The following is a 26,047-nucleotide window of genomic DNA, read 5'->3' on the forward strand; positions in this document are numbered from 1 at the left end:
TTGCACTGCCTGTGTAGTACAACCTACAGCGCGGCATTATCAACCCACTCTAGCTGCCGAAGCCGCCCTACAGGTGTTCAAATATTCGTTATTTGACCTGACTCCACCTAAAAAAGGCAAGTAGGTTCTAGGGCTTAGAACGATATCTTCTTGTTGAAAAGGTGCCAGTGAGTGGTCAATAAGAGAAGAGTTACTAAATCCATGCCAAGACGTTTTCTTTCTTTCCCTGGATGTCTGCATTACTAAGACTGGAGGTACAGGATCGTGCCTCGCTGGGGGCAAAGGCAGAGCTGGACCAGATGTGCGTCTGGAATGGGCTCTGGGCAGAGCTTGCGTGGGGGCAGGAGCGTCTGCGCAGAGATGTGCAGATGTTGCGTTCCTGCTGTCCGTCTGCCTGTGCCAGCTGGACATCTGCGGAGAGCCGTTCCCCGTTCGTGACGTGGAGCTGCCGTGCCGAGGGAGAGCTTGTCCCATAGTACTTCTTAAAGAACTCTGCTTGGGCCTGCATTTCTCTCCCACGGTGAGAGAGCTCCTGTGAAAGACTTTGTAGAATGGACATGATAATCTTGCTTTGCTTTTCTTGCTTTATTCCTTCCCTTGCCCTCCCCTCGTACTTTCTTTTCCTGTGACCAACTACTTGTCTAATGCACTTTAATACTGTTCCTCCCTCTTTCCATGTTTGCCAATGGTAACGCTGTTCTGTTCCTTTTGGATGTAGTTTCCTACTTCCAAAGCTGGTCATAGAGGAGTGTTTGGGGAGGCAGAACACCTAGTGGACCCCTCGGCAAATTTTCATTCACACCTCCTCATCTAGGTTTTGGCCTCTTCACTAACCAGACACGTCACAGCAATGGGAGAACTCACCACGTTGTTCCCTGAGCGCCTGAGTGAGGCAGCAGCCGATGCGAGGGCTAAGGTGGTAAGGCCAGAAGCGCAGGCTTGCATTTGGAGTGTTTTTCAAGGGGGAATGTGCCTTTGCAGACAGATCCTTTGAGGGAATGGAAGTTGATCCTCTGCTGCCTGCTAACAGGCCATGGAGACGGGTCTGGTGTACCTTGTCCAGCATGCTCTCCCAGGTACTTCTTCTCAATTTATTAAAAAGCTGATGTTTTAGGGGAGAACAGTTATTTTTTAAATTTTGTGCAAAGGGAAGACAAAAAAGTTCAAAGCCTTCTGATTTCCACCCCGCACTTCCCCCCATTGTATTTTATCACAGATCAGTCCGTTTCCTTTCTCTGGGATTTAGACTAGTGTTTTTCATTTTTGATGAGTCAAAAATGTCTGGGCATATCTTTGGGTAGCATTTAGGGGCAAACTCTAATTACTTCTGCACTGCCACCAGGCTTCAGAAGATGAGATTAAGCATGATTTTTTTTTTTAAAAAAAAAAGCAACCTCACAACCCAACCCAAAAAATCAAACACTGTGTAGAATTCTAAGTGCAGAAACACATCTCTTCCCTGCCTGAGTGTCCAGAAAATACTTTAATTCTGAATGTTTAGTACAGTGCTTGGTTCTGTGTTACTCCTGTATTAGCCCTGTAAAGTGGGGGAAGAGGCTTTTCTTTGTTTCCCAAGAAGCTAAACCCTGACTAAATAACATAATGCCTATGCTTGACAGTGTGAGGTTTTTTCGCTTACTAGCGACTGTACACGAATGCCATCCCGATGGCAGTGTTAGGAGCAGGGTGTGTGAAATGCTGCCGATGCTCCTGCCCTCTGTAATGACGGGGGAAGGCGTCCGGGCCGTGCTCTGGCCGCTGCAGCCTCTCTCTGAGCGGGGCAGGCGGGACGGGGTCTTGTGTCGCACTGCGGCCCGGAAGCATTCGGGGGCTACTGAGCCTCCAGAAACTACTGTCGGCGAGCTGGAAGCTGGCGCTGGGAACAGCCCGACCCTGTCTCTGGCTGTGGGGAGGCTGCCCCTCTGCAGAGCCAGGCATCTCTGCCTGCCCTCGGAGCCCCCCGAGTCACTCTCAGTGGCCGTAGCCCTGTGCCTTTTCTGCTTGGGTGTTTTTTAGTAATATGGAGAACAATAGTAAGGTTAAACAGCTGTTCCTTAGTGCTAGAAAATTCAAAGGCTTTTCTTAAATTAATAAATCCTATATAAAATGAATTATTATAGGCTGCCCAGGGATGTGGTGGAGTCACCATTCCTGGAGGTATTTAAAGGATGTGTAGATGTGGAGCCTGGGGACATGGTTTAGTGGTGGGCTTGGCAGTGTTAGTTTTATGGTTGGACTTGATGATTCTAAGAGTCTTTTCCAACCTGAACGATTCTGTGACTATTATTAAGGTTGTTGTATGATGCTTGATACTGTATGCATTGAGGAAAGAGAAAATCAAACGCTGAATGGAGTAGTCGTCTCTACAAGCTTATTTTCTGTTTCTCTGAAATGGCTGAGGATCTTAAAGGGGAGCTAACCACTAAAGAGAGCTGTCTGATATATGATTAAATGGACTCTTAACGAGATTTTAATTTTTCCAAGTCTGCTTTCCTTCATCTTCAATTCATTATGATATGAAGCCCTAGCAGATCCCACGTCTTACCCCAATCCTAGTCATTTAAAAACAAAAAGAATATTGCAGCTTTGAAATATTCTGGCCTTCGAGTGTGAAGTCCCTTTCATCCTACTGGAGACTTCGGCAACTCCATGGCTTCCAAGAACTCTGAAATAAGCTTTGCCTGTGACTTGTAACCTGTCTGGGTTGATTGCAAGGCTTTCCACTTGGAAAGAGCGATCCCGCTCAGCAGGTGCTCCTGCTCGAAGCCAAGCAGCACGCCTACAACGGGGAGAACAACTGTAGCATGGCTCCGAGGGGTCTCGTGTTGGAAAGCCGGAGCCCCGCGGCTCTGAGGGCTGGGATCAGCCGCGCGTGCCCGAGGTTAGCCGATGACTGCAGTGTCTGTGCATGTTCAGTATGCGGCTGCAGAGGCACGCGCCTTCCCGCTGCACAGCTGTGGGCTGGGCTGGAAGAGAGCTCCTGGGCGGATCTTCTCTGCCCCCTCGCTGGGGGCTGAAGGTGTCACTGCTTTTTGCTTAGCCTCGCTGCTCAGTAGAGAAGAGGCACAACTCCATCTGACTCCTAGGCTGTTACAAAGTCATGTCTTGGTGAGCGGAGGACTAGTTCCTCTGAGGCTTGTTTACCTCTGCCCATTCTTGGCCACCTGGCTTTTTGCCCCGGCCACATCTTTAGAGGTGTTGTGCCAAGTAGGTTATCCCGCCGAACGCTCGCTCGCGTGCGTGTACTATGGATTTATGTTATAGCTGTGTAATAAGATGTACTGGGTTTTATCTACAAGGTGAATTTTTGAAGGGGAGGCATGTGGTGGTGGTGCCTTGCTGGAAGGAAATTGTTTGATATTGTTAAAGCCCGTCTTTGAAATGTACATGTAATAGAGTCTGTATCTTTAAAAAGAAAATTGAGACTCTTATGACGTATTTATTTACTACTTATGCTTCTGAAAATTATTTCAGTTCAACGTGTGCTGACTACATCACATAGTTAACATAGGCATTTTTTCAAGTTGGAGGTAGTTGAAGAAACTGTTGCTGTAGTGCTGATAAGAAAAAGTGGCCGAGTGCCTATTGTACTAGCTGTCTCAATGGAAAAGGAATTGCTCTTCTAAATGTGAAGAGATCACTTCAAAATTAAGTTGCGTTGCCAGAAACGTATGTAGGGTGTTTCTCCTGGGACAGAAGTAGTTTGGCGTTCTCCCAAACAGTTAAGTGTTTACAGTCCAGGAACTGGATATAAAATAAGAAAAAAACCTGTCTGGATTGGTAACTGGTTGTGTGAAATAAACTTTGCATAGAAGGTAAATAACTTCTCTTGTTTCCCTGCATCTATATTTTTCTGTTGTTCCCTGCGTTCTCGGAGTCCGGCAGTTTGGTGCCCTGTGGATTGGGGCTGGGGCTCTGTGCTGGCATGCGAGCGCTGCGCCCAGCAGAACGTGTCCCGTGCCATCAGGAACGGGGTAAAACACTGGACCTTCCAGTTTGCTGATTGAAATGTGGAGTGTGGTGGTTCTTGTTCTCTTGAAATACCCGGTTAATTAGAGTCAGCACCCCTTAATTGTTGACTTTCACAAAGTGAATAAACAAACAAAACAAGAGCTTCAATTTTGACACTTTCATAATATTGAACTAATAACTAGTTAATGAGAAGTTAAGGCAAGTCTCTGGATCTTTGTGTGGCAAGTCAGATTTGTGTGTATGCACAATATATATGGGCCAGAAGTGCAATGAGTCTCTTTATTATGAAACAAAAATACGTAGTGAACATGTTTAGGTAATGGAAGTATTTTTAAGCTTGGCTTCGTGCCTGCCTGCTACATACATAGCTGGCCTGACAGCCTTCCGCGCCTGGAGCTGTTGTTGAGCAGATGCTTACCTCTGAGCGCGTGTGTTTGGGGGAGCTGATCTGCTTCAGCCATAAGCTCTCGATTGCAACTGGCCTGTGGCATTTGCTGGTCACGGCCGTCCCGGAGGGGTTTGCACAGCGATGCTCGGGGAGCGATGGGGAAGTACCACCCAGTCCAGCTCTGCCTCTGCTGTGGATGCAACAAACCTGTGCTTTGCAAGTGCAGCTGGTTTCACTTTGGGGAAATACAGCTAGAATATCCAGCCCTTTGTAGCTGGCTTTGTGCACGGGAGAGTGCTTTGTGGGTGTAGTACAGTATTGAGCTTGTATGTGTTCGCTGAAGCATCGCCCCATCTGCTCTCAGGCTTCTGACCTGCAGCTCTGTCTTAGCTGGTGGCCTAAAGAGGCAGGAGTGGGAGGACATGGTCCGTGCTTTGGCTGGTTCTGCAGCCTGAATAAGCCTTCCTGTTCGGGTAAAGCTCAACCTATTTTTTTTGAGTGTGTTACTGCAGGGGCATTAATGAGGGACGGGCTGGCTGGCGCATGGTAATACACCATGCGTGGAGTTGGAAAACCAACTAAGTAAAGAAGGGAGCAGTTTGGGCACAAGGAATTGTAACAGTCACAAAGGAGAATGCCTCTATTTCCAACCCAGGAGTTCTTCACCAGAAACATTTCATTTTTTGCAGCAGATAACTGATCTGTATTGGTCTGTGGACACACCAGGATCTGCAGCAGTTCACATGGATTCAGTCAGTGTTACTCTGTCTTCATGCTCTATTAAATGGATTCACAGCCCACGTGCCATGTTAGATCACTCATCCTGCCTTCAGACTGGAGCAGTGTTTTCAAAAGAGAGGGAGTGTGTTTGGATTTGCAGTGCCTTAGTTCATTGCTTGTAAGGGATGTCAGATTTGCTCTACATGAGCTGATTAACTGCCCTGTGGCTCTGCAGTTGCTTCCTGGCCTGTCTTGGGATTGCAGAGCTCCTCCAAGAGGCGGTGCGCCAGAGGAGGTGGTTTTCTGCCACAACTGCTCCTCTGGCTTGCATGAGGTTTGCTCAGTCTCGAAGGGTCCTTCGGTCAAGCGAAGCATTAGGCTGGATCAGGCTGCTGGCTGGATGACTTTTCTTTCTGAACTTGGCGTGGCTCTCAGATAGTAGGCTGGTTGTCTTACTCCGTACAGCAGCTATTTCTGCTGTTCAGCAAACTTCCTTAGCTGTCCTCACTGGCCAGCGTTTGTCAGCAACAACAGAAGCATCTCGCTTGCTGGGAGGCACTGAAATCCTTGCTGTGATAGGGCTGTCTGGGGAGGCCTGTCCCTGCCAAAGGTGCGGATCTTGTGCTCTTCCAGGCAGGTTGTGACCATGCCTTGGGAGGACGTCCCTCGTAGGTCTCAGGCTTTGAATGCCTTTGGCAGTTCCAGCTGGACGAACCAAGATTGAGGGCTTGTGTGTTACAATAGCAGTTGCATTTCACTGCTGCTCTTGTGGCAGAAGGAACAGAACTTTAATTATAGGAATGCCTGGCATTTTCTTCTTCTTTTTTCCAAAAAGTTATGCAAAATCAGTGAATTTATTACTTGGTACATGTATGACTGGGATTGTGTGTACCAGGACTTGAAATCAATGTGACAGACACTGTCTGATTTCAGGATTCTTAATTTAGCTTTTGTTAGTGGTTCAAAAATGGAAAGTTGTATTTGTGTATTTGCTCATTGTGGGAGGAGGGGAGGAAAACAAAGCGGAAAACAAATGGAGTTATATTTCCAGTGGGCAGACTCTAATGATAGGCTTGAAAAAGTCCCAACACATGGTATGCTCAGCTGCTGTTTTAGGAGCATCCGCTGTATTTGTGGCTGGAAATTATTCTTGTGTGTGAGAACTGAAAAAGAGAATGTAAATATGAGTTAAGTCACCATAAATGCATGTGTGTTTGTATGCACGGGATGTGCGTAAGGGAGAGCAGTGGCTTGTTGTTTCCTTCACAGCTGTGCCTCCTTTCTCAGCCACCTGTGAGTGCCCATGGCTGTTTACCACCACGGGCACCTGTATTTTCCAGGAAACTGAAGAGCTTCCAGTGTTCTCCTTGAGCTAGTCAAGAGTGGTGTCCTCTCCTGCAGAGACTGGAGCGACCGGTACTGTGTGTTTAAAGGCACGTGCCATTCGTGAGAGCGACAGCATGTGTGGCTCTACAGGGTGGGGTTTTCCCAGCTAGGGATCTCTGTACGCTTTGAGGATACTTATAAGTTCAGTTTCTTACTCTATATGTTCCTTCTACTTAGCAGAAGCATCTGGAGTTGGAAGGGGAGGTGGTGTCCTGCTGACAGTGTGTGCTGGTTCTCGCTTTATTACTTATCTCTCTGGTTGCTCAGACTCACAAGATACTCCTCAAAGGCTTGTCTTCCTGGGAGAGTCAGTCCAGATCTACTTTTCAAGCAAGATAGTTATACCTGCAAAATCCTGTGTGGCTGCGTCCACTGCAAATTTAAATGGCCTCAGTGTGATTTGAAGTCACTTCCGGAATGCTCGAGAAAAACCACATTATATTTCTATATGGAAATAGTTAATCAAATCTATTTTAAATTTACACTTTGTTAGTGTGTTTTTCTTCTTCTGCTGAGTGTCCCTGTGTAGGTGACCCATGTTGTATACCCGCAGCAGTGGATGTGCGAGAGGTGACGTAAAATGTCACTGAACTCTTGAAATTTGAGTACTTGGAGTGGGCAGATATGACTGGTATTTCTCTGGTGCAAGCTCGTATCTTTGTCTTGCCGAAACGGCTAAATTAGTATCGTTAGCTCCTACTTGGTGGTTCTTCACTATCTGCAAGTAATTTTTCTTCCCTTAAACAGAAGGTTTTATTGTCTAATGATTTCGTTATCTCTGTATAACTGAAGCTGTTAAGAATACAATGGTGGTTTTTCCTCAATTCTCGCCTTCTACAGATGATGAACTGAAGCTAAATATGGTCCACCACTACGAATGCGTGTGTGAAGGCATGTCCTGTGGGAATGGAGATCGTTGCCAAGGCCAGCAATGTTTTGCTTCCCTGAGCATTAACGATGGTGCTAAGGTTTACCAGAAAGGCTGCTTCCAAGTCTACGAACAAGGGAAAATGACCTGCAAAACACCTCCATCTCCTGACCAAGCTGTTGAGTGCTGCCAAGGGTACCTGTGCAACATGAATATCACTGCGCAGTTGCCCTCTTCTAAAGGTGAGAGGTTAATTAATAAATGGGGAATTCTGAGGGGGGAAAAAAGGTTCAGCTTTCATCTGATATGAGGGGACCGAGACGGCTTCAGTGCTAGCAGAAGTGAGGGTTTAATCAACACAGTTAGGCCCTTTCTACTTTGTTCCCCGGCCGGGGGCCCACTGGCACACATCTGATGTCCACAGGTTGAACGATCTCTATTGCTGAATGAATGACGGGTTGAAGCGTGCAGTCAGGGTCAGGACTGAGTGAATTGCAGTGTCACGCGTGGGGTTTGTTCTGAAGGGCTGGGGTTGTTCGGACAGCTCTGCAGGGGGTTGCTGCCACAGCATCCTTCCTGTGAGTACACGCTCATAGTTCAGGCTGTGTCACGGCCTCTCTTTCAGACTAGGTGGCTGCCAAGTTAGATGTCGGTGTCAGCGCTACTGGTTTTACAGACTTTCTCTGGGAATTCGCAAATTTATTTTTTCTTTTTCTTTCCCCCCCGCCCTCCTCTCCCCTCTCCTTTCCAAGGGCAAACCTTTCAAGGAGAAGCTGCAGGTTACAGCGTGGAAACACTAATCATTGTTATACTGGCTCCTGTGATAGTTTTGATAGTTTTTTCTGCAGTAGCTGTGCTGATCATCCGGAGAATACAGAAAAACCATATGGAGAGGCTCAATTCTAGAGATGCAGAATATGGCACAATTGAGGGACTCATTGCATCAAATGTTGGAGACAGCACGTTGGCAGTAAGTAACTTGTGTGCGTGGTGGAAATTTGCATGAGCTTTTTTCACTTCTGACCTCCCCTCTTGTGCCCTCCGGACTTGGCCACATCAGTAACAGGACCTCTTGCTGCCAAGGGATGCCACTTAGCACCAGGACTTCTGTGGCGATATTCCTATGTTCGCAAAGCCATAGTTTAAATGAAATTTAACCAAAAGATAGCTTTTGCAAGTATAGTTCCTTTGACATGGAGAATTGCTATAAACTGTGGTCAAACTGTTTATGTTCCTAGAAGCAGTGTCTGAACAGCAGAACAGAGTATGCCTGGTTGTTGGGTAGCCTGAAGTGATACGAAAGGTGTAAAAATGTACTGTGTCTTTGATAGACAAAAGACAGTCTGAAGGGTTGGAGAAGATGTGATGCTAGTGAAGAAGGAAATACAGATATTCTTAACTTTCAAAAACTTCAAACGTGACTCCCGTGGTCGTAGCAGAAAGGCTCTTGGATGAGGAAATCTGTGAAATTTTGTTGACAGAAGAGCGGTAGGAATTGTGAGGAATGAGAACCACTTACTCAAAACTCAGTTTTTAAAATACATTCTTGTTCACCCAGTCCCTGGCAAATAAAATGACATGGGGAAATGTTTCCTTTTTAGAGACTTAATGTATCTTACCCTTCCACTTGAGGCCAGGAAAAAGCGTTCCCATGCTTTATCGAAACTGAGCAAGTAAGGCTTCAGAGGCAGCTTGAGTGTTTGTTTCTGAAACTAGTGCAAAGAGAAGTTTTCTACTCCTTGTATTTCTGAGATCAAATCTCAACATGAAGAGGTTGGAAAATGTTTTCCATTTTAGTGCTTTCCCACCATAATGTGCTTTCACTGCAGGGTTGAAAAGTGGCTAAAGAAAAAGGATCTAAAACACAAATAACTTTAATAATATGCTACTAAATACATTGAGTGGGTATTTTTTTTTCCCGTTTCTCTCTGTAGGAGAAACTGAAATGGGTATCTCTTTAAATAAGGAATAACCTTTGATATTGTCCTTAGTGTTGTCTGCCACCAACTAGGGAAGCAGTTTTAACTGTACCCCAAATAAATACCCCAGAAAACTGTTGCCTCCTCATCTGAAAGCTGGCAACCACTTTGCAGGCCCAGCTATGGGAATTTATTAAAAGAAATATCTCTGGGACCACTCAAAAAATGAAACTATTTTGGGGAGCTGGGAACTATTTCTTGGATCTCTTTGTTTTGAGGCAGAGATGTTTCTATAAAATACTGTTTGAGTAAGTGTTGGAAGAGTCACATAGGAAACCCTTCTGTTCACAAGACAGTATGTCCTGACAAGTAAGTTTTCAGGGTTTGAGGTGGCCAGTAAAAGATACCATTGGAGCAGGGAAGAGTCGTCTTGAAGGAAGAATAGGTTAAAATGGAGTAATCAGGCTCCTAGTCATCTGGATGCCCTAATATGTACTCTTGAAACAGCCTGTGTGGGAGACACATGATGGAGACACACAACATGGCAAGGGGTAATTAAGAGGACAGACACAGTCAGTTGTTCGCCTTCTGTGGGACAGTAACGGGGAGGCATCAAAACTAGCAAGTAAGAGCAAGGATAAAAGTAAGGAAGGTGGTTCTCAGCACAACGGTAATTGAACTGGTAGAACTCCTTGCCTGACGATTTGTCTAGGTGCTGCAGGTTTGTATACATCCAAAGAGCAATGGGGTGAGAAGACTGTAGGTTGTTAAGCATGTTATAAAAGAACAACAACAAAAAAATCCGGCTAAGGAAATCCTTGAGCTGAGTGTGCCCTGGGGCTGGGAGAGCATTAAAGGAAAGTATCATGTGTGTTAAAGTAAGCCCATATTCACTTCTAATTCATTCTACTTTTAGTACCCCAATATTCTAATACCCCAATGCCCTTACACACTTCTGTACTAATACTCCTATATGTCTGGTTCCCCAATTCACTCCACCTGTAACACCCTAATAAAGGGCATTGCTTCTGGGTGTGGGCAGAGGCGATAGCGATCCAGAGGGACCTTAGCATGGCTGCTCTAGTAAGAGTCCTAGCTTTTAAATGCTAGCTTCCTTGGTAAGATGGGGCAATGGAAACTGCTTCCGGCTTAGAGCTGGAGATGTCCAGGCACTTCATGTACCGGCAGGGTCAAGCGTGGTGCAAACTGCAGCGGCTTTCCACTGCTGCCCTGCTGCTTCGCTTCAGCTTGCCCCTACAGAAACTACACTTGGTAATCTTTTTTTTTAAATGCCTTTGGATCTCTTTAATTAGCCCGGAAGGCTTGATTCTGTGTTACTGTTTTAAAACAGCCAGTTCTGATAAGTTTACCTTGGGCTAGGCATGCGTGCAGCTGGTTATCTCTCTTCAAGCACTGACTTCCAGCTTTTACCAGCTCTTGTCTCTTATCAGCTCAAGACCATTTCCATTCCATTTGCAAACCTTTCGCACTTCAAGTCCTTGGAAACGGTGATAAAACCTGAGAAGAAGAAATCAAAATTCTTTTTAAAAGAAATTGGAGAAGTAGCTAACTGTAAAGGCTTGGTCTAATGGAGCTGTTTTGTTCTCCGCTGTCAGACCTCTAGCTTTATGATTGCAGCGCCTCTGGTGTGCCTCTTGAGTGTTGGCGATGTAAAAAAAAATTGATAGTTCCTTGTTTCTAAATGTTCATCCTAGCAGTAAGTCTTTAAATTCCAGATTTTTCTTCTCTACTCTGTGTTTTAAATCGCTGGTTTGTTATACATCAGATTAGTTTACATTCAGGATTAGTCTCCATAGTGTAGCAAATGCTTAAAGCCCTGCGCTTCCTAATGGGGAATGGGAAGAGCTGGGGCCTCTTCAAAGCTCGTTTTTACAGTTGCTGCAGATAAGTTTGGGTGGTTTTGCCTCTGACAGAAGCAGGAAGGAAAATGAACTCTCAGTTCATCGTAAAGCAAAATAGCAGTCTCCTGTCAGATTATCTTTCTTGAGCACTCATTAAAAATGGTTAAGAGAAATGAGATTTCATTGGATCTGGTTAAGGCCCAGGAGTGCAGTTTGCTGAAAATATCAGAAAGTTGATTATGGTTGTTTTTTTTATCCTGTTTTCCTTTGTAAAGGGAAAAAGAAGTCCAATAATACAGTTGAAATCCTTTGAACTATTATGGAAGTCCTAGCCATAAAAGTAGCTGGGTATTAGTGTTTTAAAAGGCTAATAGGATTTTAATATTCAATTAGAATCTCACTCTTGATTTTTTTTTTATGAGCTTACTGTTTGAAGTCCGGTTTCCATGCACTAAAAATACTAGAAACTGATAAAAAACTTCTAAGAAAGACTTGTCATGGAAAACTTTCTGGACTATCAATGACATCTAGCGTAGGCGATACAGGTAATAGTCCTATCACTTCGTCTATTTTAAAATTGTTTTCAGTTTTAAATAAGCATACCAAACTTGAATAGTTTGGGTCAAAAGTTCCCATGACTGTTACCTACCGCAGAATGACTGGTGTTTGGTTTTCTGAGGGACTGTTCATCTAGTGTGGTGCAGCCACTTTAGGGAGGGAGACTGGGTGTTGTCTTTTAAATAAGTTCTGATTTGGGGCAGGGACTTGAAATTTATCAGAGAAACCCCTGTGGTGCCAGACATGCTTGTGGCTGTTGTTCTCGGGGCTCTCTCTTTTGAGCCACTGCAAAAGCTTGTGGTTTAAAAGGTCCGTGCATAGACACGCGAGTCCTCCGCATGGAGACAGGGCATGTTTCTTCCCCAATCCAAGGCACCTTTGCTGTGTGTCTGGTTGCAGGGCCAAGCTGGAGAAGAGGAGGGTGTGCAGCACGTGTGGCTCTTGGGAGCGGGCAGCGGAGGGGGAGACGGTCACTGACCGTACGGGGCTGAGGGAACAAGGGCAGCAACGGGAGCTGGGCTGGGGAACAGGCAAGGTGTGTATGGGAAAGCAGTTGGGGAAGGATGGTTTGCACTACGATGGAGGGAAGAGGCAAAAATGTAATGGAGGAAAAGGACAGAAAACTGGATGGGGGAAGGATGAGGGATGAGCTAAGAGCCTGTACTGGACAACTATTCCCAAACTATCTCAATTTTCTGTGTAGTGCATGTGAAATAAACTCTAACCAGAGCATGGATCTGTCCCCTTCCGAAGGTAACGGGCTTCTGGAGCTAGAAGGTGTTGCCATACTGCAGGGGATGCATCTAGAAACCCTGCTCTCGCAGATAACCTGCATAACAGCCAAGTATTGCATGATTTGGTTTATCTTCACTGTTACTAAATAAATTTTTAGCACTTATTTTTGGGATTTGATTGCTAAACCAGAGGTATCTGGTGACATTAAGGCGCTGTGTGGTTTTTAGGGTACCTGTGTGAGTCTGATGGGTGTGATACAGGACACAGTGGATACCCATTCTTCTCTGGGGCTGTGTCTGCAGGTCAGTGAGATAAATTAGGACATCCCAAATAGTACCGGGTTAACCACCAGTTAGCCAGTGGTTCCCGCTCTGAAAAGCGAAGTGGGACACACAGGAGCAAGGCAGTGAAGATGGCTGCAGCAGCCTTCCTCCTGCTCTGTTACAGCCGAAGCACCGCTTTGCGGGGCCATGCAGTTTTACAAATTCACACTCAGACCCAAACGTGGGGAGCGTGGTGCGTGGGTGATGGGGGCTGGGGCTGCTGTGCAAAACCACCCGCTGGTTCAGCCCTTCCAGGAGGGTTTGGTTTTGGGGGTCTCTCCTGCTCCACCTCCCAGAGCATGCTTCACGGGGGGTGCTCGGTGGGAGAGCGGAGCAGCAAAGCAAGCCTCTAGCCCCAGTGAAGTCAGTGGCCCTAAACGTGTGATGGAAAGTGTCTGTAGGAGTGTTCAGCAAAACTGACACCTGTCCCCATGTTACTTCAGATGAAGCGGTCAGCTGAGCACAGATTGTGCGCAGGCCACCGTTTTAAGAGGTGTTGAAAAAGCAAGATGTACCACAGGAATGTGTTGGGTTTATGTCTTAGCTTTTCAATTAGAAACTGTCAGCTGAGGCTGTGTCTAGAGTCTGTATATATTAATAAAAAGAAGTTCAGAGTTCTGAATGTCTCTTACTAATACATGTTTCTTCATAGGGAATTGTGAAATAGATTTTGAGTGTCTGATACCACAGATCGGTGGGGCTGGGACGCAACCGTAGTTCTAATTAGTGAAAATGCTTTTGTGTTGCTGTGCCCTTCTGGTCATGTTTACTAGGAAGAAACCACAAGTAACTGGAAGAATGGGAAAAGGCTGCTTGAATGTTCAAAAGTAAATGCTGTTTTTCTTTTGGCTAACTGTATAGGGGTGAAGGCTTTGGGTATAGGAGAAATCGGAGAACATGAGTTTATCTCTTATTGGGGTGGCTCAGATTGTGGCAAGACATAAAAAATTTGGGGAAAAAACCTGTTGATATTAACCTTTTTGAAATAGGTGACAGATACAGAATTGAGAGAGCATAAGCTAAGGGAGCAACTAAGTGTTGAAAAAGGGTGGAATTTCACTCCAGAGGATGGCTTGTAGGCTGTGAGTGAGCTTCCAGGTTCACAGGCAATCTGTTGTCACTTAGGTATTAAACAAAATTATTTATTGATTAAACAAAATGATACTCTAATGCCAAATCAAAGATAAGAGACAGAATAAGAAATGATGCTTTATTTGTGTGCCATTCGTTGTTGTGTTGTGGGTAAAATTTCCCACAGAAAGTGATTACGCATCAGTTACGGCTCCCCTGCCAGTCCCTTCTGTGCCCGGGGTGTTCTTTGAAGTGGTAGAATCTCACAAAGACCATTCTGTGCCCACCTGTACGGTGATGGCAGCAGTATGTCGTGATCCTGAGTGACTGAATGGCATCACCAGAGCCATTGTGATACCAATGAGCTTTAACTTAACCGATCCTGTGAAGCGGTGTGCCTTCGTGTATTTACATGGGGGAAAAATGTAGTTTCTCATAGGGTATAAACTTCTCCTTTTCCTTTTGAACAGGATTTATTGGATCATTCCTGCACATCTGGAAGTGGTTCTGGACTTCCTTTCTTGGTGCAAAGGACGGTGGCTCGACAGATCACGCTTGTCGAGTGTGTAGGTTAGTATAAATCTTGCTCGCATCTAGTGCCAAGTCTTGGTAACAAATGAGGCGAGAAAGCTTTATCTCCCGTTCTAATTTTCTGGTTTTCCTCAGTAGCTTATATAATATATGAAACTTTTCAGGCTTCAGCTTGCAGAACATATTTGGTTTTAGGAAGTGAAGTGAAAAAATTCCTTTCAGATCTATGCAGGAGAAAGGGGCAAGTATCATCCTTGCTTTACGACTGAAAAAATGTAAGCTTTGTTCAGTAAGGTGATGTTAGAAAACTCAGTCTGGGCTTGTTTGGGTACTTTGTAAGTGAAATAGACAATGTTTTTAGAAAAGCAAGCTCGGTTTCAAGTTTGGAACTGTTAAACTGCGAAACAAGCATTTGTTCCTTAAATGGTGTTCAATTAAAAAGCTTTAGAGTTAGAAAAGGATCATCTGGATTTGAGGTCTGGTGTTGAAGCATTGAGCAAAGTGGCTAAAGCGGTGTTTAAAAAATAAGTGATTTTGTGCTGTTGGAACAGTAACATGAATGTTTGGTAGCTTGCTTGCTGTGCACTGTTGCTTTGGGACCGTGCAGGCCATGATGTACTGTTGCTGCTCTTTTCCCCCTCGAAAGAGAGAATCTCCCTTTCTGGGACTTCAGGGGTTTTTTAATGACTTCAGTGTTAATGTTAAGGATCCATTCAATTTTTCTTCAGCATATGTGTATTACTAATTGAATAGCATTAAATTTGAATGTAGTAATTTTAGGAAGCATTTTGGTCAAAGTTATTCCGAGGCAGAGACATTGAGCCAAGATGCCATACTGGCACTAAAGAGGTGAGGAAGGCATGATAATGATAAATTCTATTAGGGAATAAAAAGATTGTTTAAAATATGTCTGATGCTACTTCAGTGATTTGAACTAGAAGCGGGTAACACCTTCCTGTAAGTCACTATAACTCATGTGGTGTGAATTTGGGGTGTCCTGTGCAGGGACTGGAGTCGGACTCGATGATCCTTGCGGGTCCCAACTCAGGACATTCTATGATTCTACTATCAGGGTGTTAAATCAAGCCCCAGACTACAAGGGGTGAATCTGTAGGGACTGGGCCTATATTTCACCAGTGTTCCTTTGCTTCTGGCTTATTGTATGTACTGAGTAGGCACAAACGCGCATGCTTGCATTAAATCCAAGTGTGCGTGCTCTGATGCTCTGCAATTTCTCTTCATCAGAAATCGTAGAGTAAGATCTGTGTGATGATTTTGCCTGCCATATAGACGTATCTTTTTGTGCATGTATATACATGGGGATAAGTGTGTCTCTGGAATGATGCCTGCTCCCAAGTTAACTCAGGCTGGCACTATTTCCAGAGAACGTGTTTTAGGCTGCATAGCAGAACCAGAGGAAGGTGCTTGTGCAGGAAGTCTCTCCTGGGTGACAGCATCGAGGCCTTGGTGTTGGGTATCTCCATTTGGTAATACCTGCTGCCGATTCATACGTGCCTCCAAAGAGTGCCGCATGGCAGAGCAACGAAGGGCAGAATTTGGATATTTATTGCTGTCAAATCCAGCGTAATTCACTGCGCGAAGCCTGAGGCTATCGTATTCAGGCTGCAGTGAATATGGCAACAATCAGAACTTTTCCATGTGCCTTCTCCAGGATGTTGAGTTGCTCTTGGGCACTTGATAATTTCATACATTCGTCTAAACTATTTGGGTAAAAAGCTTGGCATACAGATGGTCTTCTCTGGTCTCCACAGGGCAAAGGTAGTCTTTTTTTAAATTTTTTGAGTTGTCATTCTCGTTTTGTGTGTCTGGCTGTGCTAATTGTTTCTGCAACGGCTGGTGATGCAATAGAAGCGTAAGGGCTGTATCCCCAGTGTTAAATACTCTTCCTATCCTCCTAACTTAATAATTCATAGATTTCTTTGTATTGTGTACACTGGCCTTGTAGTGTGTTGCCCAAGTTGCTTAAGCTGCAAAAGTGCTTTCATTGCTGGTGGTTGAGTAATTACACCTGGCCAGTACAAACAGTCTGTATCCGGTACCCCCCTGCGAGGAAGACACATCCATGCTCCTGGAGCTTGCAGCTGAAACAAACAGGAAGAGTTAAGGGACAGTGGAGCACAGCATGGCTGTAAAAGTGGTAGAAAGTGTGTACGGGTGTGATCAGAGTACATCAGTGTGACATTTGGGCCATAACTGTTGAGTTTCTACCCTATTAGCTAATTCTGGCTTTCTGCCCTATGAAGATTGTTAGTTGACAACTTTTACTCTGTTTTTTTCCCCCACCAGGAAAGGGCCGTTATGGAGAAGTTTGGAGGGGTCAGTGGCAAGGAGAAAATGTTGCTGTGAAGATCTTCTCTTCTAGGGATGAAAAATCCTGGTTCAGGGAAACTGAATTGTACAACACTGTATTGCTGCGGCATGAAAATATTTTAGGTAAGTAGAATGACTGTGTTTCCTAGTGTAGCTGGCGTGAAGGTGAGTTAACCGAAGTTATCTTGCAAAGCACTGCAGATTTGCTGGATGTCTGGCAATCTTTGAGATCAGGCTCTGGTGTTTGTGATAAACAGCTGAAGGGAAGTTTTAAGGGGGAGACTCACAGGAGGGTGCTGAAGTCTGTCTCAACCGTAGAAAGTGTTGCAGCAACCACGAATCAGGAGGACAAGCCTGCAGAAACATTCTAGCAAGAAGCAGTGAACCGGATTAATCAACTGCTGGCAGCACAGCGCGTAGAGAAGAGTGGAGGTGCCGCCAACTCGCATGCTAAGAATTTGGCCTTGCAGCTCATGTTGCAGGGCAGCCAAATGGCAAAGAGAGTATTGCGCAGTGTGTTAGGTGGAGAAGTTTTAGTGAATCTAGGGTTTTTGTAACTTCAGTTTACCTGGGAGAAGGTGTGGGGAGAAGTTTATAATGAGATCTAAATATTTGACTACTTTACCTTGTGCCTCAAACTGCAGTATGAATCCATTATTTTCTTCTGCTTAACTGTTCTGCTCAGGGTCAAACTAAGCTCCTCTGGTGTTTAAAACTTCAACTATCATTGCCCCTTTGATGTATCTCATTTCCCTGTAAACATGAAAGTACGATGATTTTGAATCTTCTGCATCCCCTGTACCTTGTGTGCTCCGTTCTGAGAGCTTAGAAAATGGCTCTTCTGTGTCATGAGCTGTGGCTGAAGTTTAAGCAGCCCTTTTGATTTCTAGCAGACATAACCTTCTCTCACTGGTGTGCCACCTTCACAAATAAAAGCAGCAGCATGTTTTCTGTGTGCTGACATTACCTCACCTACAATCTGTCTGTCTTCAATCAGTTTTACTTGGGCTCCTTACTCGTTTCCTGTCAGAGAATATTCCCTGGCTCCGTAGCTCACCCTGCTAGACGTTTGTCTCATGTTTCCTGAAGCAGTTCCTTTGTTACTACAAAAAGAATTTGGTGCCCTCCTGAGATGTGAATTATTGAACTTTCCTTCCCGAGAGAGCAAGTAACTTGGCTGAAATTACATTACCTATTTCCCATGTTCCTCTGTCTGTGTTTAGTCTTTCTTGATAACTGTCAAATTTGTTGGTTATTTTATAGAGGTTTTTTTAGATGCAATATTAAACAATATCACGGATTACAAAAGTGTCACATTGTGCAGAATCCTGACTTCAGGAGGGAAAGCAGTGGGTGGTCTTTCTGATAAATGTCATATGCAGGCTTTAAATAAACATGATTTGTTCCTCTAACTTGGGAATAAAACTTTGGTGCTTCCCAGTTAAAGCCATTGAGATTGGTTTGCTGATACACAATCAATTCAGAGGTAACAGGAGGGGAGCTACTCCACAATTTTGGGTTCAGTTCTACGGGCCACATGTTTGAAAGCAGTTCTTGAGGTTCATGGGTTTCAAAGAGAAATTTTTTCCTATTCCTTTGTAGAAAATCATTGTGAGATACAGCTATGATGCATAAAGGCGCTCTGCCTTACTTCACCATGGAAGTAAGTTGTGCACCCGTTGAACCGTCTGGTATTTAAAGTAGAAGAATTACTATTCTTTGCTTTTTGATGTGCTAATCTTCTGGTGCTACCACACTTTTCTTAGCTGTCTGCCCCTCTTTGATCCCGTGGCTCCGTTGCAAGCCGGTGTACAGTCCAGAAGATCAGGCATTTGGAGCCTACAGTGGTTTAGAGCAGTCCCAGAGGTCTGACAGTTTATCAGGCTGCAGCAATCCCTCTGCAGCCTTTTAAGCAAATGCTATCATTGGAGAGCAAGTTGTTGCTGTGGTGACGTGCTTTTTTTCAATCTATATTTGGTCAGAAGGGTGTGAGGTTTCCTGTGGGGACAGCAAGCTTTTGGCATGCCAAGGTTGATTGTTGACATGCTCCAAACAGACCTACCTTGGATGTAAATGTGAAGCTGGCAGCTTCAGAACAATGTATGTTGTCTGTTTATTGGGATGTGATATGTACATGAAACACGTTTAACCCTTTTCTGAGCAGCCTGCGCTGCCTGCTTGTTGTCCTTAAAAGTGGAAATGATTACTTAGGACTTGTCTCTTTGACGTATTGCTTCTCCCCAGTGTAATCCTGTTGAGTGGACAGCAGCAAATGTGCTATGAGCCGGTGGTCTTTTTGTTTAACTGGAAACTTCCCTGCCCCAAGTCCTTCAAAAAGAAGGAAAAAAAATTTTAAAATAACAATGTGGTCCTAACAAATAGGTGTGTTTGTGACTGACAAAATGCAAAAATATGTTCTTGTGAATAGACTTGAGTTAGAGTTCCAGAATATGTCGGCTCTTTTTCCATCGTGGTAGTACCTGCGGTCTGTTATCTGTGCAGTACGAACATGGAAAACCTTTAATGAAAGAGTTTTAAATTGGAAGAGGGGCCTAGTAGTACTGAATTTTTTTTTTTTTCTTGGGGGAGTCTTGAAGGAGCTCTGTCACTTTACTTCATTGTTTCTCCTTTTTGTCTTCCTCTCCTTCTAGGTTTTATTGCATCTGATATGACTTCCAGAAACTCTAGTACCCAGTTGTGGTTAATTACCCACTACCATGAAATGGGGTCTCTGTATGACTATCTACAGCTCACTACCCTGGACACTGTCAGCTGCCTGCGCATAGTACTGTCCATAGCTAGTGGTCTTGCACATTTGCACATAGAGATATTTGGAACCCAGGGGAAGCCTGCTATTTCTCATCGGGACTTGAAGAGCAAAAATATCCTCGTGAAGAAAAACGGACAGTGCTGCATAGCGGATTTAGGTGAGTTCATTTGGATGCTGATATACTCGGTGCGTTCCTGGAGAAATCAAATATATCAGAAAACTCCAACTGTAAAAGCCTTAACGTAACCTTAAAATAACCTTACCAAGATCTGATATTACCCAGAAGACTTACGACAGCCACTAGATGGCACTTACAACTTAAAAATGACACTGCTGCTGAGGAGGCCTGGTGTGGCCTCTGCGTTGAGGAGCAGATCTAACATTTTGGACCTCTCTTGGGTTTTCATTGTTAAATTCCATTCATGGATCCCAGAAGGTGGCAGTTATTAGGCTTCAGCTCATTTCTGAACTAATAAATGTCCTTCCACTTACAGTCTATGAGCTATGTGCTCGCTGTCCCAAGCTCCGTAGGTCCATCCAGCTTGAGTCTTTTGCCAGATAATTCAGTGACCCACAGCTGGGTTGTCAGTGACCAACTGGTTTTAGACTTTAAGCTGGTAGGATGCTGAGGAACAGTTTGCAGCAGTATGGCTCGTTCATACCTCGGGGGTATGTCTGACTATTGGTTTTTTCTTTTCTCTGAAGACAAGGGAGCAAGTAGCGGTAGAACAGTAGTATTGGAGTTGTTGGCTAGACAAAAAGTGTACTGGGAGAAGGGATTTTTGTTCTTTTTCAAGAATAATTCCACTGCATAGTTCCTATCCCTTTTGCCTCAGGGACGAGATACACACAGGGAAAACGTGAAAGCCACACACCTGAGCCTATCTAAATTTGCAGAGGGAATAGTAAGTAAACAATGGAGCAGTAAGTTGAAAAGACAGAACTTCAGAGACTGGCTTTTAAATAAATTTGTAGTTCATGCTGAGGAGGAGGCAGCACATACTGGCATTGACTCACTGATGAAGTGAAATCTACTACATTATTTATCTCGAGGCTTCAGATATTTGAGAGATTTTCTCAAACACAGTAATAAACATTTCCCAGTTAGTTTTTATGGCAGTAAAATAGCTATTTCCTTATGTGAAATCCTCAGGCATGATTCTGACATGTCCTTCATTTGTTCCTGCTCTGTGAAGGAGAGTTACCAGAGTTTGTTTCTGCCCTATATTCATGCCCTTTTTTCCTGTGTAGCTTTGTATTTTTTTTTTTTTCCCCCCCTCTGCGCACCTTCTCTGTTTCAACACATGAACCATACAATTACAATGGCACTTAGAGAGCGGTAAGTGTGAGCGGGTGGAAAGAGTCACTACAGCTGCCTAGAGCAAAGCTGGGCTTGGGCTTGGGCTCAGTCGGTCACAGCAGGTTCTGGACTTGCAACGTACCCATTAAGAGCAGGTGTCAGCTCTAAAAACGAAGAGGAATAAAATGGCTTTGATGCGTACCTTGTAACTGCCTGTTTAGCCGGCAGCCTGGGTGCCGCACACCCGAGCGCTGCGTAGCTTGGTGTTCGTTGCCATTCAGTCCTAGTCCTTCTGGCTGGCACGAGCACAAGAGCTTTGTGAATTGGCCGCTTGTCCTTCAGCCAGCGTGCTGGAAACAGACGTCCTGACCAGCAACCCAGGCACCCAGAGCTGCAGTTACAAAACTGGCTGTTTCAAATGCATTCTCGCTAAGCGGGAACTGTGTGATAAGGTCCAAGGATGGATGTCAGTCTTGCTTCAGCACTGTGGAAGAGTTCTGTCCTTCTACTTCTGAAGCAGTTCACGTGTATGGTAATAGGTCTTAGCCCAGCAACTTCACAGAATTAGGCAGAACGATGCTTATACAGAAAGAAGAAAAAGCCCAACCCTCCTCTTACTCCCTCCTTCCCCTTGCCCGTCCATACAGAGTAGTGAATGTCTGTTTGAAACAAACACTGCTATTTGTAAGGAAGGTGCAAAAAAAGCTAACAAAATATATTTGCCCAATTCTTGTTTCTAGCAGATACTCCAGTATACTGAAGAGGATTTTTTTGGTGTCTTGAAAACCAGTGTTTTCCATCAATTCATATTCCTGTCAAGCTTTTTAAAGAATTAGTGTCTTGCAGTAAGAGCTTCTCTGCCAAGCACTTATGCACCCTTAAGTTAAATGTGCATTGAGATCTCCTGAGGTGAAAAGAAACTGAAGCAGTGCAATATCTGCCTCCTAACCCTCACGAACAGCACAGATGGCACTGTGATGAGAACCTGATTACAACATTGTTGTCCCCTGACCTTATTGCAACACTTTCTTAGTTTGTAGTGTGTGGGATGCTGACTTGCATCCCTCAGCCTTAAACCTTTGACCTGCCAATCTAGTGAATCAGTTTTGCCCAATTTGAATGGAATATTACGATTTTTATCAGAGCATTCTCCAAAGTCCTGATGTCTTCGGAGTCTGCCAGGAAACTTGTTTTGTAACCTTTGTTTCCAGTGTGCAAGTCTTTGTTTTGTTTTTGAAATATTATAACCCATACATATTGTATAATTTATATTTATATAAACAAATGCATGCATGTATAAGTGTGTGTATAAATGTGCCCTGTGTGTGTGTGTATATATATATATATGTAAAAAAAATATTTTTATTGGGAGAGCAGGCTTTCCAAATTATTGTCTCAGGAGTCATGGGTTGGATTTTTGTTACGGTGAAGTACAGACTGGGTTTTGGAAAGAAGAAAAAAAGATCCAGTGATATTTTAATTTTTTGTGGGGCTGAGTTAGAAAGCTTGTTAAGTTTCATCTAAAATAAACTCAGGTTAAATGTAAAGAGTATATGTTATTCTTACAAGAGTTGTTGAGGAAATTAAGGGAGAGTTTGTGTCATCTTTTGTATTGCTTAGTTATGTCATGCACCTGTTGCTGTTCAATTTGCAGTGCTCTGTTTACCATGGCAAAATAAGTACTCTGTGTGTTTCCAAATTTACAGTAATTTAGTCCCTCACATAATGTTCTTTGCTTAAATGCTTAGTAATTAGCAGAAACCAGGTAGAGTGGTTTTGACTGGCTCATTTTAGATCAATTTGAGGATGTTTATTTTTCAAGCTACTGCAAATATGGTGTTTTTTATTTTCCAGCTTTATTTTTTAACTTGTGTATATCCATCATGCAGTGTTTTTCTTCTCTCTTCCCCACAGTTCGGATATATCCACCTACCCAAAAGTTCTATAAATAAATTTGAATGCTGGGTAAAATTGTTTTCTTCCAAGTAACAGATGCTTGTCCTCCTGCGTATACGTGCCTAGAGCGCTGGTGACATCCAGCGGCTGCAAAACACTTAATGACAACATTTTGCAACAGTGCAATAACATGCTTAGTGGTAATCCCTGAGGGGATAATTGGTCTAAGTCTACGGACACAGTGGCTGTTTTTGATAGCCAGTTTGGAGCTGACCCAGTTGGTCTTCGGACAGTTGGACTCTCAGCTCCTTTTTAAGAAACTGTCTGATGGGTGTCACTGCACACAAATAATTTTAAATGTATGCTGCTATAGTCTTAAAGGGGCCTTAACAGTGATTGATTTTTTTTTTTTCCCCCCTGTCCCTTCAGGCCTTGCCGTAATGCACTCCCAAAGCACGAATCAGTTGGATGTGGGGAACAATCCCCGTGTGGGTACCAAGCGCTACATGGCTCCAGAAGTCTTGGATGAGACTATCCAGGCAGACTGCTTTGACTCATATAAAAGGGTCGATATCTGGGCCTTTGGGCTGGTCCTTTGGGAAGTAGCAAGACGCATGGTTAGCAATGGTAAGTATTTGGGACCACTTTACTTGCTTTTAGAAGGGGTTAAGCAAATGGGAATTCATGGCAAAGCACCTGCCACCAAAATGGATAGGATGAGCAGGAAAATACTGGACCTCCAAAGTATTTTGATTCCTGACACTTTGCTGCCTGTGAAGTTGTTGGTATGTTGGGTGCTGAGTATTGATGTCATTTCTGTTAAGGCAGAGAAGGAGGGTCCCCTGCCACATCCTATATTGTGATGAGATGTAATTCATACCAATTAGTCAGTTAAGTTAAAATTTCATATTATAAAGTCTCTTAAACTTTTTCCATATGTCATTAAGCCGTAGTGAATACTTTTAGGTGGCTGTTTCTTGTGAAAAAGCCTAAGGAACAGAAGGAGAACACGTGGGAAGCAAAGAAGTGAAGTGATAACAAGTCAGGGATGCTCTTGCTTTACCAGGTTAAATGCACTTGCAAAGCAGGAGTTGGTCCAAGTACAGTTCTGCTTGGGAGAAGTGCCACTGCAGCCCTGCCTTGCAGCACACAGCGTTGCTTCATGTTTCCTTGGCAAAGGAGTCTCAGTTTAAGAGCCTTTGAGCTGGGTATTTGTTGGTGCTATTTCTTGTGTGTGTAATTCAGAAGTCCTCTCTAACTTCTGGACCTCAGGTTGTGCTCTCCGGACCCAAGTTTGAGTCAGAGTGGCTCAAACTGAAGAATTGAAGGCGGCTTTTTTGGTGGGAACTGTTTCAAGTGAGAATCTGAGGGAAGACTTTGGAGGAAAGGATTAAGATAGCTTTAGAGATGTTCTCAAAAGCAGTTGTTGAGAGCCAAAGCAGGGAGTATGAGTGGTGGTGTGGAGAGAGGAGCAGTGAGTGGACAGGGTTAGGCTGCAATATGGTATGACAGTGAAGGCATGTGGTAGCTGGTACAGAGTAACAAAGCCTGACTCAAATTCTAGTGGAAGTTAGGGGGTACTTGCCTCATTATTTCTCATGCATTATCTCTTCTCCATTCTCTGAGCCCAGTGGAAATCCTGTACAAGTGGTCTTGTACTGGGCTACGGGGAGTGGGGAGAGAGGACAGGTGACTATGCAGCAGCTCTAGAAACAAATATTTAATTCTATTAAAGTACAGGACTTCGAACTACGAACTTTGTATTTCATCTGTTACCTGTTGTGGCCAAAACAATTTAACTGTGAGTAAAAAAAAAAAAAAGGTATTGCTCCCTTGTTCAGGGTAATTCTCGGCACAGCAGCTGCAGGCAGCTAGTTGTCTCCAGAAACACTGCAGTGAGGCTTGTTATGAGAAGGCTGCTGGAAGGTGGCACTTCTGAGAAGATTTGCAGACTTTCCAAGCTTGCTGTGAGATTCCCTGGGGCCTGGAGCACTGTCCAAAGCCCCCGTTTTCTCTAGGATGCTTACAGGGTGCTTAAAGAAAGCTGACTTGGAGGTAGCAAAATGCATCAGGTAGGCTCAGGTGGCTAATTTAAGTTTCCTTACAAGCCTGAGAGCTTGCTTTCATAGCTCTGAAGAGAACCATAATGGATTTTTGTCTGTGATGGAGAGCAGGGCTATCTGTGTGGGTGGACAGCTGTTGTGGTGCAATTTAACTTGCAGGGTCTATGATGAGCAGCTCCTGTTTCGCTGGGAGCCGGCAGCAGCCACAGGACTTACTGCAGGAGCAGAAGGGAGCTTGCGCAGGCTTTCTGTGGGGTGGCAGAGCGGAGCTCCTGACCTCGCCTGCTGCCTTCCCTGTCAGAGGTGTCGCTTGAAGACGCACGCAGCAAAAGGAATAGCTATTGTTCTGGTACAAGAACGTACGTCACCTGCATCACAAAGAGTGATGATGATCTCAGGCGAAGGTTTATGTGGTTAATTCGAGGAAGGAGGAGAGTCGTGTGAATGCATGGTGTTAATTTTCCTTATGATGTACTCTGTTTATTGGCAAATATATGTCGTAGGCAGTTAGGAAGACACTCATTGCATTTCCCAACATTTGGAGACCTCTGGGTTGCAGTTCATGTCAGTGTGAGCGCCTTGAGAATTTAAGCTGTAACGTCATTGTTTTCAGTGCAGTTTTATGTTCTGCACTTTGTCCGTCTCAGCAATCTGCGAGCACTGTAGTTTACCAGTTGCCATAACATGATGGTCTTGCTGGGCAGGGGTTGATCAATTCACTGTGTGATAGGCGATGCTGGCTGCCATGGGAAGGGAAGCCAGCACGTGAGGAGGCAGTCGGTCTTCCTCACGCTGCCCGCAGAGGGACTGTGCTCGTAGCTGTGGGTGGTGGGACCAGCAGCGCTTACATGTAGGCACCGTGCGGAGTACTGTCGTCTGAACGTAGCAGTTGGCCTATGTGATGATGAAACGTCACGTGTAATCTTGATGTTTATTTTTACTGCCAGTCTTGGATTTTGAGTAGTTCATCTGGAATCTGTCTTGCAACAGTGCTGTTCTGGAAGCTGGTAATCCTTTGTGGAATATTGGATGTCTTGCTCTCTGTATATGAATATACATTTATACTTACATCTGTGTGTGTATACTGTATGTAATATATATAAACACACACAGTCTTATGTAGTTACCTCTTGCAATTAAAACTCCAGGAAATGGTATCTATTATTTAAGTATTCCTGTGCTTTTTGATTTTTTGAAGTTTTTTTAAAGTTGATTTTTGAAGTTTTGATACATACGTATTGCTGCAGTAACTGCAGTTCACAGCCAGCTTACCTGAGCCACTTTTGAACTAGTGAGCTTAGATTGTGCTGGCAGCTTCACCAAGATGGTATGAAACTCAGCGTGCACTGCAGAC

General features: G+C 44.3%; 1 protein-coding gene across 3 annotated transcripts in view; it reads left to right on the plus strand.

The window, feature by feature from the left end:
• The window catches only part of ACVR1 (activin A receptor type 1), a 70,370-nt gene that overhangs the window by 34,196 nt on the left and 10,127 nt on the right, over positions 1 to 26,047 (plus strand). For all 3 annotated transcript variants that reach the window (XM_075092700.1, XM_075092701.1, XM_075092699.1), the window contains 6 exons: positions 7,307 to 7,576; positions 8,087 to 8,304; positions 14,273 to 14,372; positions 16,641 to 16,787; positions 19,316 to 19,591; positions 23,060 to 23,257. In XM_075092700.1, the coding sequence (XP_074948801.1) occupies positions 7,307 to 7,576; positions 8,087 to 8,304; positions 14,273 to 14,372; positions 16,641 to 16,787; positions 19,316 to 19,591; positions 23,060 to 23,257 (1,209 nt within the window). The remainder of the gene's footprint in view (positions 1 to 7,306; positions 7,577 to 8,086; positions 8,305 to 14,272; positions 14,373 to 16,640; positions 16,788 to 19,315; positions 19,592 to 23,059; positions 23,258 to 26,047) is intronic.

Source organism: Phalacrocorax aristotelis, chromosome 5, assembly GCF_949628215.1.
Source record: "Phalacrocorax aristotelis chromosome 5, bGulAri2.1, whole genome shotgun sequence".
Taxonomy (NCBI): domain Eukaryota; kingdom Metazoa; phylum Chordata; class Aves; order Suliformes; family Phalacrocoracidae; genus Phalacrocorax; species Phalacrocorax aristotelis.